At 38.5% G+C, this 14,369-nt stretch overlaps 1 protein-coding gene across 1 annotated transcript in view; it reads left to right on the plus strand.

Annotated features, from left to right (window-relative positions):
* The window catches only part of BTG4 (BTG anti-proliferation factor 4), a 47,266-nt gene that overhangs the window by 9,493 nt on the left and 23,404 nt on the right, over positions 1–14,369 (plus strand). Inside the window, exons 3-4 of the mRNA XM_007464666.1 lie at positions 5,599–5,797; positions 7,392–7,546. Of these exons, the coding sequence (XP_007464728.1) occupies positions 5,599–5,797; positions 7,392–7,546 (354 nt within the window). The remainder of the gene's footprint in view (positions 1–5,598; positions 5,798–7,391; positions 7,547–14,369) is intronic.

The following is a 14,369-nucleotide window of genomic DNA, read 5'->3' on the forward strand; positions in this document are numbered from 1 at the left end:
TAGTGTGTAGAAATGTAACAGATTTCTGCAACAAATTTCTGTGTACTAGTTTTATATTCTGCAATTTTACCAAATTGTTTTCCAGTGGTGTCTTTAGGATTTTCTATGTATACTATCATGTCACCTGCAAACAGTGACAGTTTTACTTCTTCCTTTCCAATTTGGATTCCTTTTCTTTTTCTTGTCATATTGCTGTGTCTAGAGTTTTGAATACTATGTTGAATGAAAGAGGTGAGAGTCAGTATCTTTGTCTTGTTCTGATCTTAGAGAAAATGCTGTCAGCTTTTTATGATGAGTATGATGTTAGCTGTGGACTTACCATATATGGCCTTTGTTATGTTGAGAGATGTTCCCTCTATACCCACTTTGTGGAGAGTTTTTATTATAAATAAATGTTGAATAGTGTCGAAAGATTTTTGTGCATCTATTGAGATGATAATAGGATCTTTTATTCAACTTGTTACTGTGATGTATTGCATTGATTTGTGGTTATTGAACCATCCTTGCATTCCTGGGATAAATCCCACTTGACATGTTGTATGATCCTTTTAATGTATTGTTGGATTTGATTTGCTAATATTTTGTTGAGGATTTTTGCATCTATGTTCATCAACGATACTGACCTGTAATTTTTTTCTGTGATATCTTTGTCTGGTTTTGGTATCAGGGTGATGTGGCCTCATAGAATGAGTTTGGAAGTGTTCCTTCCTCTGCAATTTTTTGGAAGAGTTTGAGAAGGATAGGTGTTCACTCTTCTCTAAATGTTTGCTAGAACTCACCTGTAAAGCTGTCTGGTCCTAGAATTTTGTTTGTTGGGAGTTTCTTTTTTTTCCATTATTAATTCAATTTCATTACTGGTAATTGGTCTGTTCATGTTTTCTATTTCAGCCTGGTTCAGTCTTGGGAGATTGTACAGTTCTAGGAATTTGTCCATTTCTTCTAGGTTGTCCATTTTATTTGCATATGGTTATTCATAGTAATCTCTTGTGATCTTTTTATTGTTTGTAACTTCTTTTTTAATTTCTGATTTTATTGATTTGGGCCCTCTCTTTTTCTCTTGATGAGTCTGGCTAAAGGTTTATCAATTTTGTTTATCTTTTCAAAGAACCACCTCTTAGTTTCATTGATCTATTTTTTTGTTTGTTTTTTGTCTCCATTTCTGCTCTGATATTTATAATTTCTTTCCTTCGACCAACTTTGGACTTTATTTGTCTTCTTCTAGTTTCTTTTGATGTAAGGTTAGGCAGTTTGAGACTTTTGTTTCCCAAGGTAGGCTTGTATCACTATAAACTTCCCTCTTAGAACTACTTTTGCTGCATCTCATAGATTTTTGGATCATTGTGTTTTTGTTTTCATTTGTCTCCAGGTACTTTTTGATTTCCTCTTTGATTTCTTCAGTGATCCATTGGTTGTTTAGTTTATATTGTTTAGCCTTTACATGTTTGTGGGGTTTTTTTTTCAGTTTTCTTATAGTGATTTCTAGTTTTGTAGCACTGTGGTCAGAAAAGATGCTCAATATGATTTCAGTCTTCTTAAATGTACTGAGAATTGATTTGTGGCCTAGCATGTGATTTGTCCTGGAGAATGTTCCATGTACACTTGAAAAGAATGTGTATTCTGCTGCTTTTGGATGGAATGCCCTGTAGATATCTGTTAGGGCCATTTGGTCTACGGTGTCATTTAAGGCTAGTGTTTCCCTCTTGATTTTCTGTCTGGATGATCTGTCCATTGATATAAGTGGGGAGTTAAAGTCCCCTACTATTATTGTGTTACTGTCAAGTTGTCCCTTTATCTCTGTTAATATTAACTTTACATATTTAGGTGCTCCTATGTTGGGTGCATATATATTTACAATTTTTATACCTTCTTCTTGGATTGATCCCTTGATCATTATGTAATGTCCTTCTTTGTCTCTTGTTACAGTTTTTTGTTTTAAAGTCTACTTTGTCTTAGAGCCTACTTTGTCTGGTGTAAGTATTGCTACCCTGGCTTTCTTTTCATTTCTATTTACATAGTATACCTTTTCCTGTCCTCTCACTTTCAGTGTATGTGTGTCTTTAGATATGTAGTGAGTTTCTTATAGACAGCATATATATGAGTATTTTTTTTGTATCTTCAGTCACTCTATATCTTTTGATTAGAACGTTTATTCCAGTTACATTTAACATACTTATTGATTGATATGTACTTACAGCCAGTTTATTAATTGTTTTGGTGTTGTTTTTGTAGTTATTTTGTTCCTTTCTTCTTTTCTCTCTTCCCTTGTTATTTGATGACTATCTTTAGTGTTATGTTCAAATTTCTTTCTGTTTTTTGTGTATCTATTATGGATTATAATTTTTGGTTACCATGAGGTTTATATATAGCAATCTATATATGTGATTATTTAAGTTGCTCATCTCTTAATTTTAAATGCATTTTAACAACTCTGCATTTTTACTCCTCCCCACCTCATGATTACTGTTTTTTAACATCATATTTTCCATCTAATTGTTTTGTGTATCCCTTAAGTACTTATTGCAGATCTAGGCAATTTTACTACTTTTGTCTTTTAACCTTCCTATTAGCTTTGTATGTGGTTGATCTTACTGCCTTTATTGTATATTTTGCCTTTACCAATGAGCTTTTTCCTTTCGTAATTTTCATGTTTCTAGTTGTGGTTTTTCTTTTTTGCTTAGTGAAGCCCCTTTTAACATTTCTTGCAAAGCTGCTTTGGTGATGCTGGACTCTTTTAGCTTTTGCTTATCTGTAAAACTTTTGATCTCTCTTTCAAATCTGAGGGTAAGCCTTGCCAAGTAGAATATTCTTGGCCATAGGTTTTTCATTTCATCACTTTAAATATACTGCAACACACCCTTCTGACCTGCAGAGTTTCTGCTGGAAAGTCAGCTGATAGCTTTGTGGGGAGTCCCCTTATATGCAACCTGTTGCTTTTTCCTTGCTTTTAATATCCTCTCTTTATCTTTGCCATTTTAATTACAATGTATCTTGGTGTGGTCCTCCTTGGGTTGATCCTGTTTGAGGCTCTCTGTGTTTCCTGGACCTGGATATCTGTTTCCTCTGCCAGGTAGGGAAGTTTTCAGCTATTATGTCTTCACATATATTCTCTGACCCTTTTTCTCTTCTCCTTCTAGGATCCCTGGTGTTTTTCCAGAGATCTCTTAAAGTATTCTAATTTCTTTTTATTCTTTTTTTCTGTTTCAGCTTCAGTGATTTCTATTACTCTGTCTTCTAGCTCACTGATCTGTTCCTCTGTATCATCTAATCTACTGTTAATTCCTTCTAGTGTATTTTCACTTCAGTGAAATTCTCCAGTTCTGCTTTGTTCTTCTCTGTATCTTCTAACTCTTTGTTTAACTTCTCACTATTTCCCTACTTTGTTTAACTTCTCACTATTTACCTACATTCTTCTCCCAAGTTCTTTGTTCATCTTTATGATCATTACCTTCAACTCTTTATTGGGTAGATTACCTTTCTCCACTTAATTCTTCTGGGGTTTTATCCCGTTCCTTCATTTGGAACATGTTCCTCTGTTTCCTCATTTTGCCTAATTTGTTTTTATTTCTATGTATCTGGTTGGTTGATAACATTTCCTGGCTTTGGAGAAGTAGCCTTTTGTAGGACACATCCTGTGCATCCCAGCAGTGCACTCCCCTCTGGTCACCAGAACTATATGCTCTAGGGGTGCCCCCTATGTGGGCTGTGTGGGTCCTTATGTTGTGGTGGACTGACTACTGTGGGTGGTCTAGTAGGTGGGGCTGGTCCCCGATCTGGTTGGTTGCCAGGCCCTGCCATGGATGGAGGCTTCCAGCTGCTGGTTGTGGGGTTGGGTCATGAGGCAACTGGCTGTGGAACCATGGGGAAGGGGGTCCCAGGGCTAGTGCTGGCTCACTGATGGGCAGAGCTGTGTTCTGGCCTTAGTGGTTGTGGGGCTGAGGTTTCCAGTTCTAGTGTCAGCCTGCTGGTAGGTGGGGTCAGTTCCTGATACAACTGGTTGTGCATTCGGGAGTGTCTCAGAGTTGGTGCTGGCCCATTGGTGAATGGGGCTGGATCCCAAGGTGGCTGGCCGAGGGGTTCATGGTGTCCTGGAGCTGGTGTTGGCCTGCCAGTGGGTTGGGCTCTGGTTGAGAGGGTGCTGGGGCTAGTGTTGGCTCACTGGCTCACTAGAGCTGAGTCCTGAAATTTCTGGCTGCAGGGCCTGTGGGTTCTAGAGTTAGCTGGTATAGGCCTGCTGGGGGGTGGGGCAGCTCCCTGACATAGCTGGCTACAGGGTCTGAGGTGTCCCAAAGCTTGTTTTGGCTTGCTGGTAGGTGGGGCTGGATCCCCAAATGGCTGGCTGAGGGACCCAAGGTGTCTCAGACCTAGTGTTGGCCTGTTGGTAGGTGGGGCCTGGGCCCAGGTGATCTTGGAGCTGATGTTAGCCTGCTGGTGGGTGGGTTGGGAAGCCAGGGCCCAGGGGTCTTGAGGATGTCCACTGGTGGGTGAGGTTCCTCCCTGGGCTGGTGCTGACTCCTTCGTGGTGGTGGGGTCAGGGTCCAGGGTATCCTGGGGCCAATTCCTTCCCACTGGTAGGCAGAGCTGGGTCCTGGGGTCTCTGCCTGCAGGGCCCTGTGGGTCCTGGGGCTAGTGCTGGTGCACTGGTGTGTGGGGCCAGGCCCTGGGCCCTCTGTTGGACAGTGCTGCATCCTGGGGCAGCTGTGGGCTCAGGGGGTCTTAAGGCCGTGTACCTGCTAGTAGATGGGGCTGTATTCCCACCCGGCTAGTTGCTTGGCCTGAGGCATCTCAGCACTGGTGCTGAAGGGCTGATGGGCGGGTCTGGGTCCTGGTGCTAATAAGTTAGAAGAAGGATTTCAAAATGGTGCTTGCCAGCACGAATGTCCACTTGGTAGAACAAGCTCCCCAAAATTGTTGCTGCTAGTGTCTGTGTCCCCAGGATGAGCTCAAGTTGCCCCCTGCTTCTCCAGGAAGCTCTCCAAGATCAGCTGGTGGGTCTGACCCAGGCTCCTTTCAAATTACTGCTTCTTCCCTGGGTCCTGGAGATTTTGTGTGGGCCCTTTACGAGTGGCATCTCTATTTCCCACAGCCCTCTTGACTTTCCCAAAATAAGCCCCACTGGCATTCAAAGCTAAGCATTCTGGGGGCTTATCTTCCTGGTACAGGATCCCTGGTCTGGGAAGCTCCATGTGGGGCTCAGACCCATTGCTTCTTCGGGAGAACCTCTACAACTGTAATTAGCCCCCCACTTGTGTGTTGCCCACCCAGGGGTATGGGTCTGACCTATACCATGACTCTGCCCCTCTTACTGGTCTCATTGTGGTTCCTTCTCTATAACTTTAGTTGTAGAAATCTTTTCTGCTAGATTCCAGTCTCTCATCAATAGCTGCTCTCTAAATAGTTGTAATCTTGGTGTGCCCATGAGAGGAGGTAGGCTCAGGATCTTCCTACTCCACTATCTTGGCCAAGCTTTCAGAATTTGTTTTCTTTTTTTTTAAAGTAACTCTTCTTGTAAATTACTGAGTTGTTTCCAGAAAAGATTAGAGATAAAACCTGTGAGAATTTGAATCCCTAATGAATGCTTTATTTTCCTTTCCCACTTAGGTATGGTGAGAAAAATCATCCATTTACAATTGCTTCTTTCAAAGACAGATGGGAGGAATGGGAATTATCCCAGCAAATCAGTGATGCTGTTAATAGAGCCATGTTAGACTACTCCTCTGGCACTTCCTCTGATGAAGAAAGCTGTAACAAAGAACCTCAGATAATTCCTAAAGTCAGCAATCCAAAGAGTATTTATCAGGTAAAGTGTTCTCCATTTCTTCTCTGTACATTTTTTTCTACTCTAATTCTAAAAAGAGTATGCTCACTGTAAAAGCAAAGAAACAAATAATTGGAAAATATGGAAAGATTATAAAGATTAAAATCACAATAATAATATTCTGGCAAAACCTTTTCTGTCTTTTTTTCTTCCTTCTCTCTCTGTATACCCTCTACTTGGCTGAGTGTGCACTGATTTAGGGAGAATCTCTGACCCTTTGTATGTATGTAAATTTGTTTTCTTAATCACTTATGTATTGACACGTTAAAGCAATTTAAATATTTTACATTTTAAATCATTTGCTTTCCTTATAATTTATTTAGCTAATGTATTATTGGAAGACATCTAGGTTGTTTTCACATTGTTGTGATATTAAAAAAGCTACTTTTTACAGAGATGTCAGAATTCTAAGTTATTTCTAGAGATTTGATTCTCAGACATATAATTACTGGGTCATTGTGTATGAATATTTTATGAGTTCTTAACACAGGACAAAGTACCTTCTAGAAAGATGTCTTTGTTTGTAGTCTTACTAGCTCTGTGAAAGTGTTTATCATTTTCCCTAAAATTGGGCATTCTCATTGAAAAATATCATTTTTATTAATTAAATTAAACATTAAAACAAAAACTCCATGTATCTAAGTGTTGTAGTTACTGTCTTATGAATTTTTTCTCCTTCACCCATTTATCATTTGAGGTCCTAATGTGTTATTAAAGGCTTTTCAAAGGTTAGAAATATTTTAACCCCTTGTCATATTACTGGAAAACTTTTTCCCCCTAGCTAGTTTTCTAAACTATATATGTAGTTTATATTTAGTTCTATATGTGAAGTTTAAAATTATGTAGTAAAATGTTTGCCCTTAATTCTATTTTTACACTTAGAGAGATCTTAATCTAAGGATCAGATCTGTAGTCAGCTATATTCTTTTTTTTTTTTTTTGCAGTACGCGGGCCTCTCACCACTGTGGCCCCTCCTGTTGCGGAGCACAGGCTCCGGACGCGCAGGCTCAGCGGCCACGGCCCACGGGCCCAGCCGCTCCGCGGCACGTGGGATCCTCCCGTACCGGGGCATGAACCCGCGTCCCCTGCATTGGCAGGGGGACTCCCAACCACTGCGCCACCAGGGGAGCCCCCGCTATATTCTTTTAGAACAATGTCCTTTGAAAGTATGGTCTGCAAAACATTTATACTGGTCATCTGAGATGTTTAAGATGGATGTTTCTAGACCTCAACCCCAGAGATTGTGATTAGTTTTGGGTTGAGCGAGGTGGGGATCAGGTAGGAGAGAACACAGGAATATATACTAATTTGAGTAAATTTTTAAATTTTTTGTTTTTAAAATTCTTGGTTGGACTAAAGAATTTTCTTAAAAGATATGAAGTGACTTACTTCACACCCTAAAATGCAACTCAATTTTCCAAAGATAATGATCTACTTTGATTTCTATTCATTTGTATTTCCTATGCTTTTGAAAAGTTGAACCTGTGAGTTATGGGTTTATATTTAATCCTTAGAAGTGGCTTATCAGTTTACAGAAAATCATCATGCTCCTTTTTTCTTCTTTTTTTCTCCCCAGGTTGAAAACTTGAAACAGCCCTTTCAATCTTGGTTCAATATCCCCCGCAAAAACAATATGGGGGATGGCCGAAGGGGCCTCCTAGGAAATGCTTATCATGCATTGCATAAGATCCCTAAGGGTCACAGGCCTGCTGCTGGGCACCGGGTGGACAGGTACCACTGGGTCAACACACACCGATAGTGCAGCGGCTGGGCCCTCGCGGGGTAGAGCTCAGCAGAGCTACTTTATTTTCTCTGAAATGAAAACAAGTCTAAGCTCGACAGGCCCAGGAAACAGAAAAAATAACCACATTAGGGACTAGGGTGCATGACGGTGAATCCTCTCATGCAGATCATGACTGTGTTCTTAGCTGTACTTTTAATTCTTTAATTTTAAATTAAGTTTTATATAACACAAATGAATGTACCCAATAAGGTAATAGAATGAAGATATTGACCTGTAATAAGATTCAATGCATTATGAAGAGTAACAGTTTAAATAAACGTGCTGTGTTTTTAATACCTTCTTAGTTGAGTTTGTTGCAAGAAAGTTTTAAAAGTTCTTGTTTTTCATTAGTCATTAAAAAAAAAAAAAGTAGACCTTCATTTAGGGAAGAGTGATCCTCATAGTATTCAGGTTCTACTTTATTACCTGCCATTACTGTTCTATTTTATAAGGTCAGTAAGAGCTTGTTTGAAAACTACTTTTTAAGACATCATTCCCTTAAAAAATTTGGCTTATTTCTAAACCTCATAATAGCCATAATTATGACACTTTGTGAATGATATATCTCACTATGAAAACTCAAGTGAAGCAGAAAAAAGCATAGTACCAAGGAAATAAAAATCCCTCCCATCCAACCAGAAATTACCATTATTAACATTAAATGGATCATCTTTCCAGTGATCCTTTATATACATACAAACGTAAGAACTGACATATAGACAATTTAATAAGAAAACCATACTACGGGAGCTACTTGATAGATATTTAGATTTAATTTTACTTGACCTCAGAAAAAAAGAAACCTAAAGTGAAACTGAAAGTTGTTGAAATAGTCATAAGATTTTCTACCACAGAGTATTTTATTTTTTGAAATATTTCTTTTATGGTTTAAAAAAAGGCCAGTCTTTAAAACTTAAAAAAAATACAGTATTGCTTATTTGTTACTATGAAAGCTGCAGAAATTAACATTCTTCATTTTTTTCTTTGCCCCTTATCTTCCATGTCACTTTACAAATTGAGGTATAATTGACATATAACATTAGTTTCAGGTGCACAACATGATCTGATATTTTTATACATTGTGAAATGATTACCACAATAAGTCTAGTTAACGTCTGTCAGCATAAATAGTTACTTTTTTTGGTGGGGGATGAGAACTGTTTTTACTCTCTTGGTAACTTTCAAATATGCAACGTTTTTAATGTCAAGGTTTAACATTTAAGTTCTCTCCTGAAATAATTATTCTTAATAGTTGATTTTTCTTAGTTCTATATTTCAACTTATTCAGTGAATGCCCATCAATATTTTCTATATGTGAAATCTATTTTGATTCACTTTTCTTTTTTTTTAATTTTATTTTATTCATTTTTTTTATACAGCAGGTTCTTATTAGTCTACAGTTTTATACACATCAGTGTATACATGTCAATCCCAATTGCCCAATTCAGCACACCACCATCCCCACCCTCCCGAGGCTTTCCCCACTTGGTGTCCATACATTTATTCTCTATATCTGTGTCTCAACTTCTGCCCTGAAAACCGGTTCATCTGTACCATTTTTCTAGGTTCCACATACATGCACTCATATACGATATTTGTTTTTCTCTTTCTGACTTACTTCACTCTGTATGACAGTCTCTAGATCCATCCACGTCTCAAAAAATGACCCAGTTTCATTCCTTTTTATGGCTGAGTAATATTCCATTGTATATATGTACCACAACTTCTTTATCCATTCGTCTCTCGTTGGGCATTTAGGTTGCTTCCATGACCTGGCTATTGTAAATAGTGCTGCAATGAACGTTGGGGTGCATGTGTCTTTTTGAATTGTGGTTTTCTCTGGTTATATACCCAGTAGTGGGATTGCTGGATCATATGGTAATTCTATTTTTAGTTTTTTAAGGAACCTCCGTATTGTTCTCCATAGTGGCTGTATTAATTTACATTCCCACCAACAGTGCAACAGGGTTCCCTTTTCTCCACACCCTTTCCAACATTTGTTGTTTATAAATTTTCTGATGATGCCCATTCTAACTGGTGTGAGGTGATACCTCATTGTAGTTTTGATTTGCATTTCTCTAATAATTAGTGATGTTGAGCAGCTTTTCATGTACTTCTTGGCCATCTGTATGTCTTCTTTGGAGAAATGTCTATTTAGGTCTTCTGCCCGTTTTTGGATTGGGTTGTTTGTTTCTTTGATATTGAGCTGCATGAGCTGTTTATATATTTTGGAGATTAATCCTTTGTCCACTGATTCATTTGAAAATATATTCTCCCATTCTGAGGGTTGTCTTTTTGTCTTGTCTGTAGTTTCCTTTGCTGTGCAAAAGCTTTGAAGTTTCATTAGGTCCCATTTGTTTATTTTTGTTTTTATTTCCATTACTCTATGAGGTGGATCAAAAGAGATCTTGCTGTGATTTATGTCAAAGAGTGTTCTTCCTATGTTTTCCTCTAAGAGTTTTATAGTGTCTGGTCTTATACTTGTGTCTAGAATCCATTTTGAGTTTATTTTGTATATGGCATTAGGGAGTGTTCTAATTTCATTCTTTTACATGTAGCTGTCCAGTTTTCCCAGAACCACTTATTGAAGAGACTGTCTTTTCTCCATTGTATATCGTTGCCTCCTGTGTCATAGATTAGTTGATCAAAGCTGCATGGGTTTATCTCTGGGTTTTCTATTTTGTTCCATTGATTTATATTTCTGTATTTGGCCAGTACCATATTGTCTTGATTACTGTAGCTTTGTAGTATAGTCTGAAGCCAGGGAGTGTGGTTCCTCCAGCTCCGTTTTTTCCCCTCAAGACTGCTTTGGCTATTTGGGTTGTTTGTATCTCCATACAAATTTTAAGATTATTTGTTCTCGTTTCGTAAAAAATGCCATTGGTAATTTGATAGGGATTGTATTGAATCTGTAGATTGCTTTGGGTAGTATAGTCATTTTCACATTATTGATTCTTCCAATCCAAGAACATGGTGTATCTTTCCATCTGTTGGTATCATCTTTAATTTCTTTCATCAGTGTCATAGTTTTCTGCATACAGGTCTTTTGTCTCTCTAGGTAGGTTTATTCCTAGGTATTTTATTCTTTGTGTTGCAATGGTAAATGGGAGTGTTTCCTTAATTTCTCTTTCATATTTTTCATCATTTGTGTATAGGAATGCAAGAGATTTCTGTGCATTAATTTCATATCCTTCAGCTTAACCAAATTAATTGATTAGCTCTAGTAGTTTTCTGGTGGCATCTTTAGGATTCTCTATGTATAGTATCATGTCATCTGCAAACAGTGACAGTTTTACTTCTTTTGCAATTTGTATTTCTTTTTCTTCTCTGATTGCCATCGCTAGGATTTCCAAAACTATGTTGAATAATAATGGTGAGAGTGGACATCCTTGTCTTGTTCCTGATTTTAGAGGAAATACTTTCAGTTTTTCACCATTGAGAATGATGTTTGCTGTGAGTTTGTTGTATATGGCCTTTATCATGTTGAGGTAGGTTCCCTCTATGCCCACTTTCTGGAGAGTTTTTATCATAAATGGGCATTGAATTTTGTCAAAAGCTGTTTCTGCATTTATTGAGATGATCATATGGTTTTTATCCTTACATTTGTTAATATGGTGTATCACACTGATTGATTTGCGTATATTGAAGAATCCTTGCATCCCTGGGATAAATCCCACTTGATCGTGGTGTATGATCCTTTTATTTTGTTGTTGGATTCTGTTTGCTAGTATTTCGTTGAGGATTTTTGCATCTATATTCATCAGTGATATTGGTGTGTAATTTTTTTTTGTAGTATCTTTGTCTGGTTTTGGTATCAGGGTGATGGTGGCCTCACAGAATGAGTTTGGGAGTGTTCCTTCCTCTGCAATTTTTAGGAAGAGTTTGAGAAGGATGGGTGTTGGCTCTTCTCTAAATGTTTGATACAATTCACCTGTGAAGCCATTTGGTCCTGGACTTTTGTTTGTTGGAAGATTTTTTTTTCGGCAATGGCTCACGGGCCCAGCCGCTCCACGGCACATGGGATCTTCCCGGACCGGGGCATGAACCCATGTCCCCTGCATCGTCAGGCGGAGTCTCAACCACTGCACCACCAGGGAAGCCCTGTTGGAAGATTTTTAATCACAGTTTCAATTTCATTACTTGTGATTGGTCTGTTCATATTTTCTATTTCTTCCTGGTTCAGTCTTGGAAGGTTATACCTTTCTAAGAATTTGTCCATTTCTTCCAGCTTGTCCATTTTATTGGCATAGAGTTGCTTGTAGTAGTCTCTTAGGATGCTTTGTATTTCTGCGGTGTCTGTTGTAACTTCTCCTTTTCCATTTCTAATTTTATTGATTTGAGTCCTCTCCCTCTTTTTCTTGATGAGTCTGGCTAATGGTTTATCAATCTTGTTTATCTTCTCAAAGATCCAGCTTTTAGTTTTATTGACCTTTGCTATTGTTTTCTTTGTTTCTATTTCATTTATTTCTGCTCTGATCTTGAAGATTTCTTTCCTTCTGCTAACTTTGCGTTTTGTTTGTTCTTCTTTCTCTAGTTCCTTTAGGAGTAAGGTTAGATTGTTTATTTGAGATTTTTCTGTTTTTTTGAGGTAGGCTTATATATAAATTTCCCTCTTCCTTCTTTTTGATTTCCTCTTTGATTTCTTCAGTGATCTCTTGGTTATTCAGTAACGTATTGTTTAGCCTCCATGTGTTTGTGTTTTTCACGTTTTTCCCCCTGTAATTCATTTCTCATCTCATAGCGTTCTGGTCAGAAAAGATGCTTGATATGATTTCAATTTTCTTAAATTTACTGAGGCTTGATTTGTGACCCAAGATATGATCTATCCTGGGAATGTTCCATGCGCACTTGAGAAGGAAGTGTAATCTGCTGTTTTTGGGTGGAATGTCCTATAACTATCAATTAAATCTATCTGGTCTATTATGTCTTTTAAAACTTCTCTTTTCTTATTTATTGTCATTTTGGATGATCCATCCATTGGTGTAAGTGAGGTGCTAAAGTCCCCCACTATTATTGTGTTACTGTCAATTTCCTCTTTTATAGCTGTTAGCAGTTCCCTTATGTATTGAGCTGCTCCTGTGTTGGGTGCATATATATTTATAATTGTTATATTACCTTCTTGGATTGATCTCTTGATCATTATGTAGTGTCCTTCCTTGTCTCTTGTAAGAGTCTTTATTTTAAACTCTATTTTATCTGATATGAATATTGCTACTCCAGCTTTCTTTTGATTTCCATTTGCATGGAATATCTTTTTCCATCCCCTCACTTTCAGTCTGTATGTGTCCCTAGGTCTGAGGTGGGTCTCTTGTAGACAGCATATATATGGGTCTTGTTTTTGTATCCATTCAGCAAGCCTGTGTCTTTTGGTTGGAGCATTTAATCCATTCACGTTTAAGGTAATTATCGATACGTATGTTCTTATGACCATTTTCTTAATTGTTTTGGGCTTGTTCTTGTAGGTCCTTTTCTTGTCTTTTGTTTCCCACTTAGAGAAGTTCCTTTAGCATTTGTTGTAGAGTTGGTTTGGTGGTGCTGAATTCTCTTAGGTTTTGCTTGTCTGTAAAGCTTTTGATTTCTCCATCAAATCTGAATGAGATCCTTGCCAGGTAGAGTAGTCTTGGTTGTAGGTTCTTCCCTTTCATCACTTTAAGTATATCATGCCACTCCCTCTGGGTTGTAGAGTTTCTGCTGAGAAATCAGCTGTTAACCTTATGGGAGTTCCCTTGTATGGTATTTGTTGTTTTTCCCTCGCTGCTTTCAATAATTTTTCTTTGTCTTTAATTTTTGCCAATTTGATTACTATGTATCTCTGCCTGTTTCTCCTTGGGTTTATCCTGTATGGGACTCTCTGCACTTCCTGGACCTGGGTGGCTCTTTCCTTTCCAATGTTCAGGAAGTTTTTGACTATAATCTCTTCAAATATTTTCTCTGGTGTTTCTCTCTCTCTTCTCCTTCTGGGAACCCTATAATGCAAATGTTGTTGTGTTTAATGTTGTCCCAGAGGTCTCTTAGGCTCTCTTCATTTCTTTTCATTCATTTTTCTTTATTCTCTTCCACAGCAGTGAATTCCACCATTCTGTCTTCCTGGTCACTTATCCGTTCTTCTGCTTCAGTTATTCTGCTATTGATTCCTTCTAGTGTGGTTTTCATTTCAGTTATTGTATTATTCATATGGTTCATGTCTGTTTGTTTGTTCTTTAATTCTTCTAGGTCTTTTTAAAACATTTCTTGCATCTTCTCCATCTTTGCCTCCATTCTTTTTCTGAGGTCCTGGATCATCTGTGCTATCATTATTCTGAATTCTTTTTCTGGAAGGTTGCCTATCTCCACTTCATTTCGTTGTTTTTCTGGGCTTTTACCTTGTTCCTTCTTCTGGTACATAGTCCTCTGCCTTTTCATCTTGTCTATCTTTCTGTGAATGTGGTTTTTGTTCCACAGGTTGTAGTTCTTCTTGCTTCTGCTGTCTGCCCTGTCTCACCAAGCCATGGCTAGAAGAAACTCTGGATTCAGATCAGAGGCAGAGGGTGCTCAGGAGAGGTGCCCAGTCCACCTCATGGAGGCAGTCGGCATTAAAGTCCAGCAGGCCCTCCCGCAGGGAAGTGTGCACAGTAGGTGGAGGTGCCAAGTACTGCAGCCTGCAGTGGTCCTCACAGCGTGAGAAGAATTTGGCTGAGCTGTCGCGGTGCAGTTTCACTGAGTGATCGTGGCCTGAGCAGTGCCTCATGAACACTCTCTGTGGAACGATGCCCACACCTGCCTGGGGGCCAC

This window comes from Lipotes vexillifer, unplaced genomic scaffold, assembly GCF_000442215.2.
Source record: "Lipotes vexillifer unplaced genomic scaffold, Lipotes_vexillifer_v1.1 scaffold785, whole genome shotgun sequence".
Lineage (NCBI taxonomy): Eukaryota > Metazoa > Chordata > Mammalia > Artiodactyla > Lipotidae > Lipotes > Lipotes vexillifer.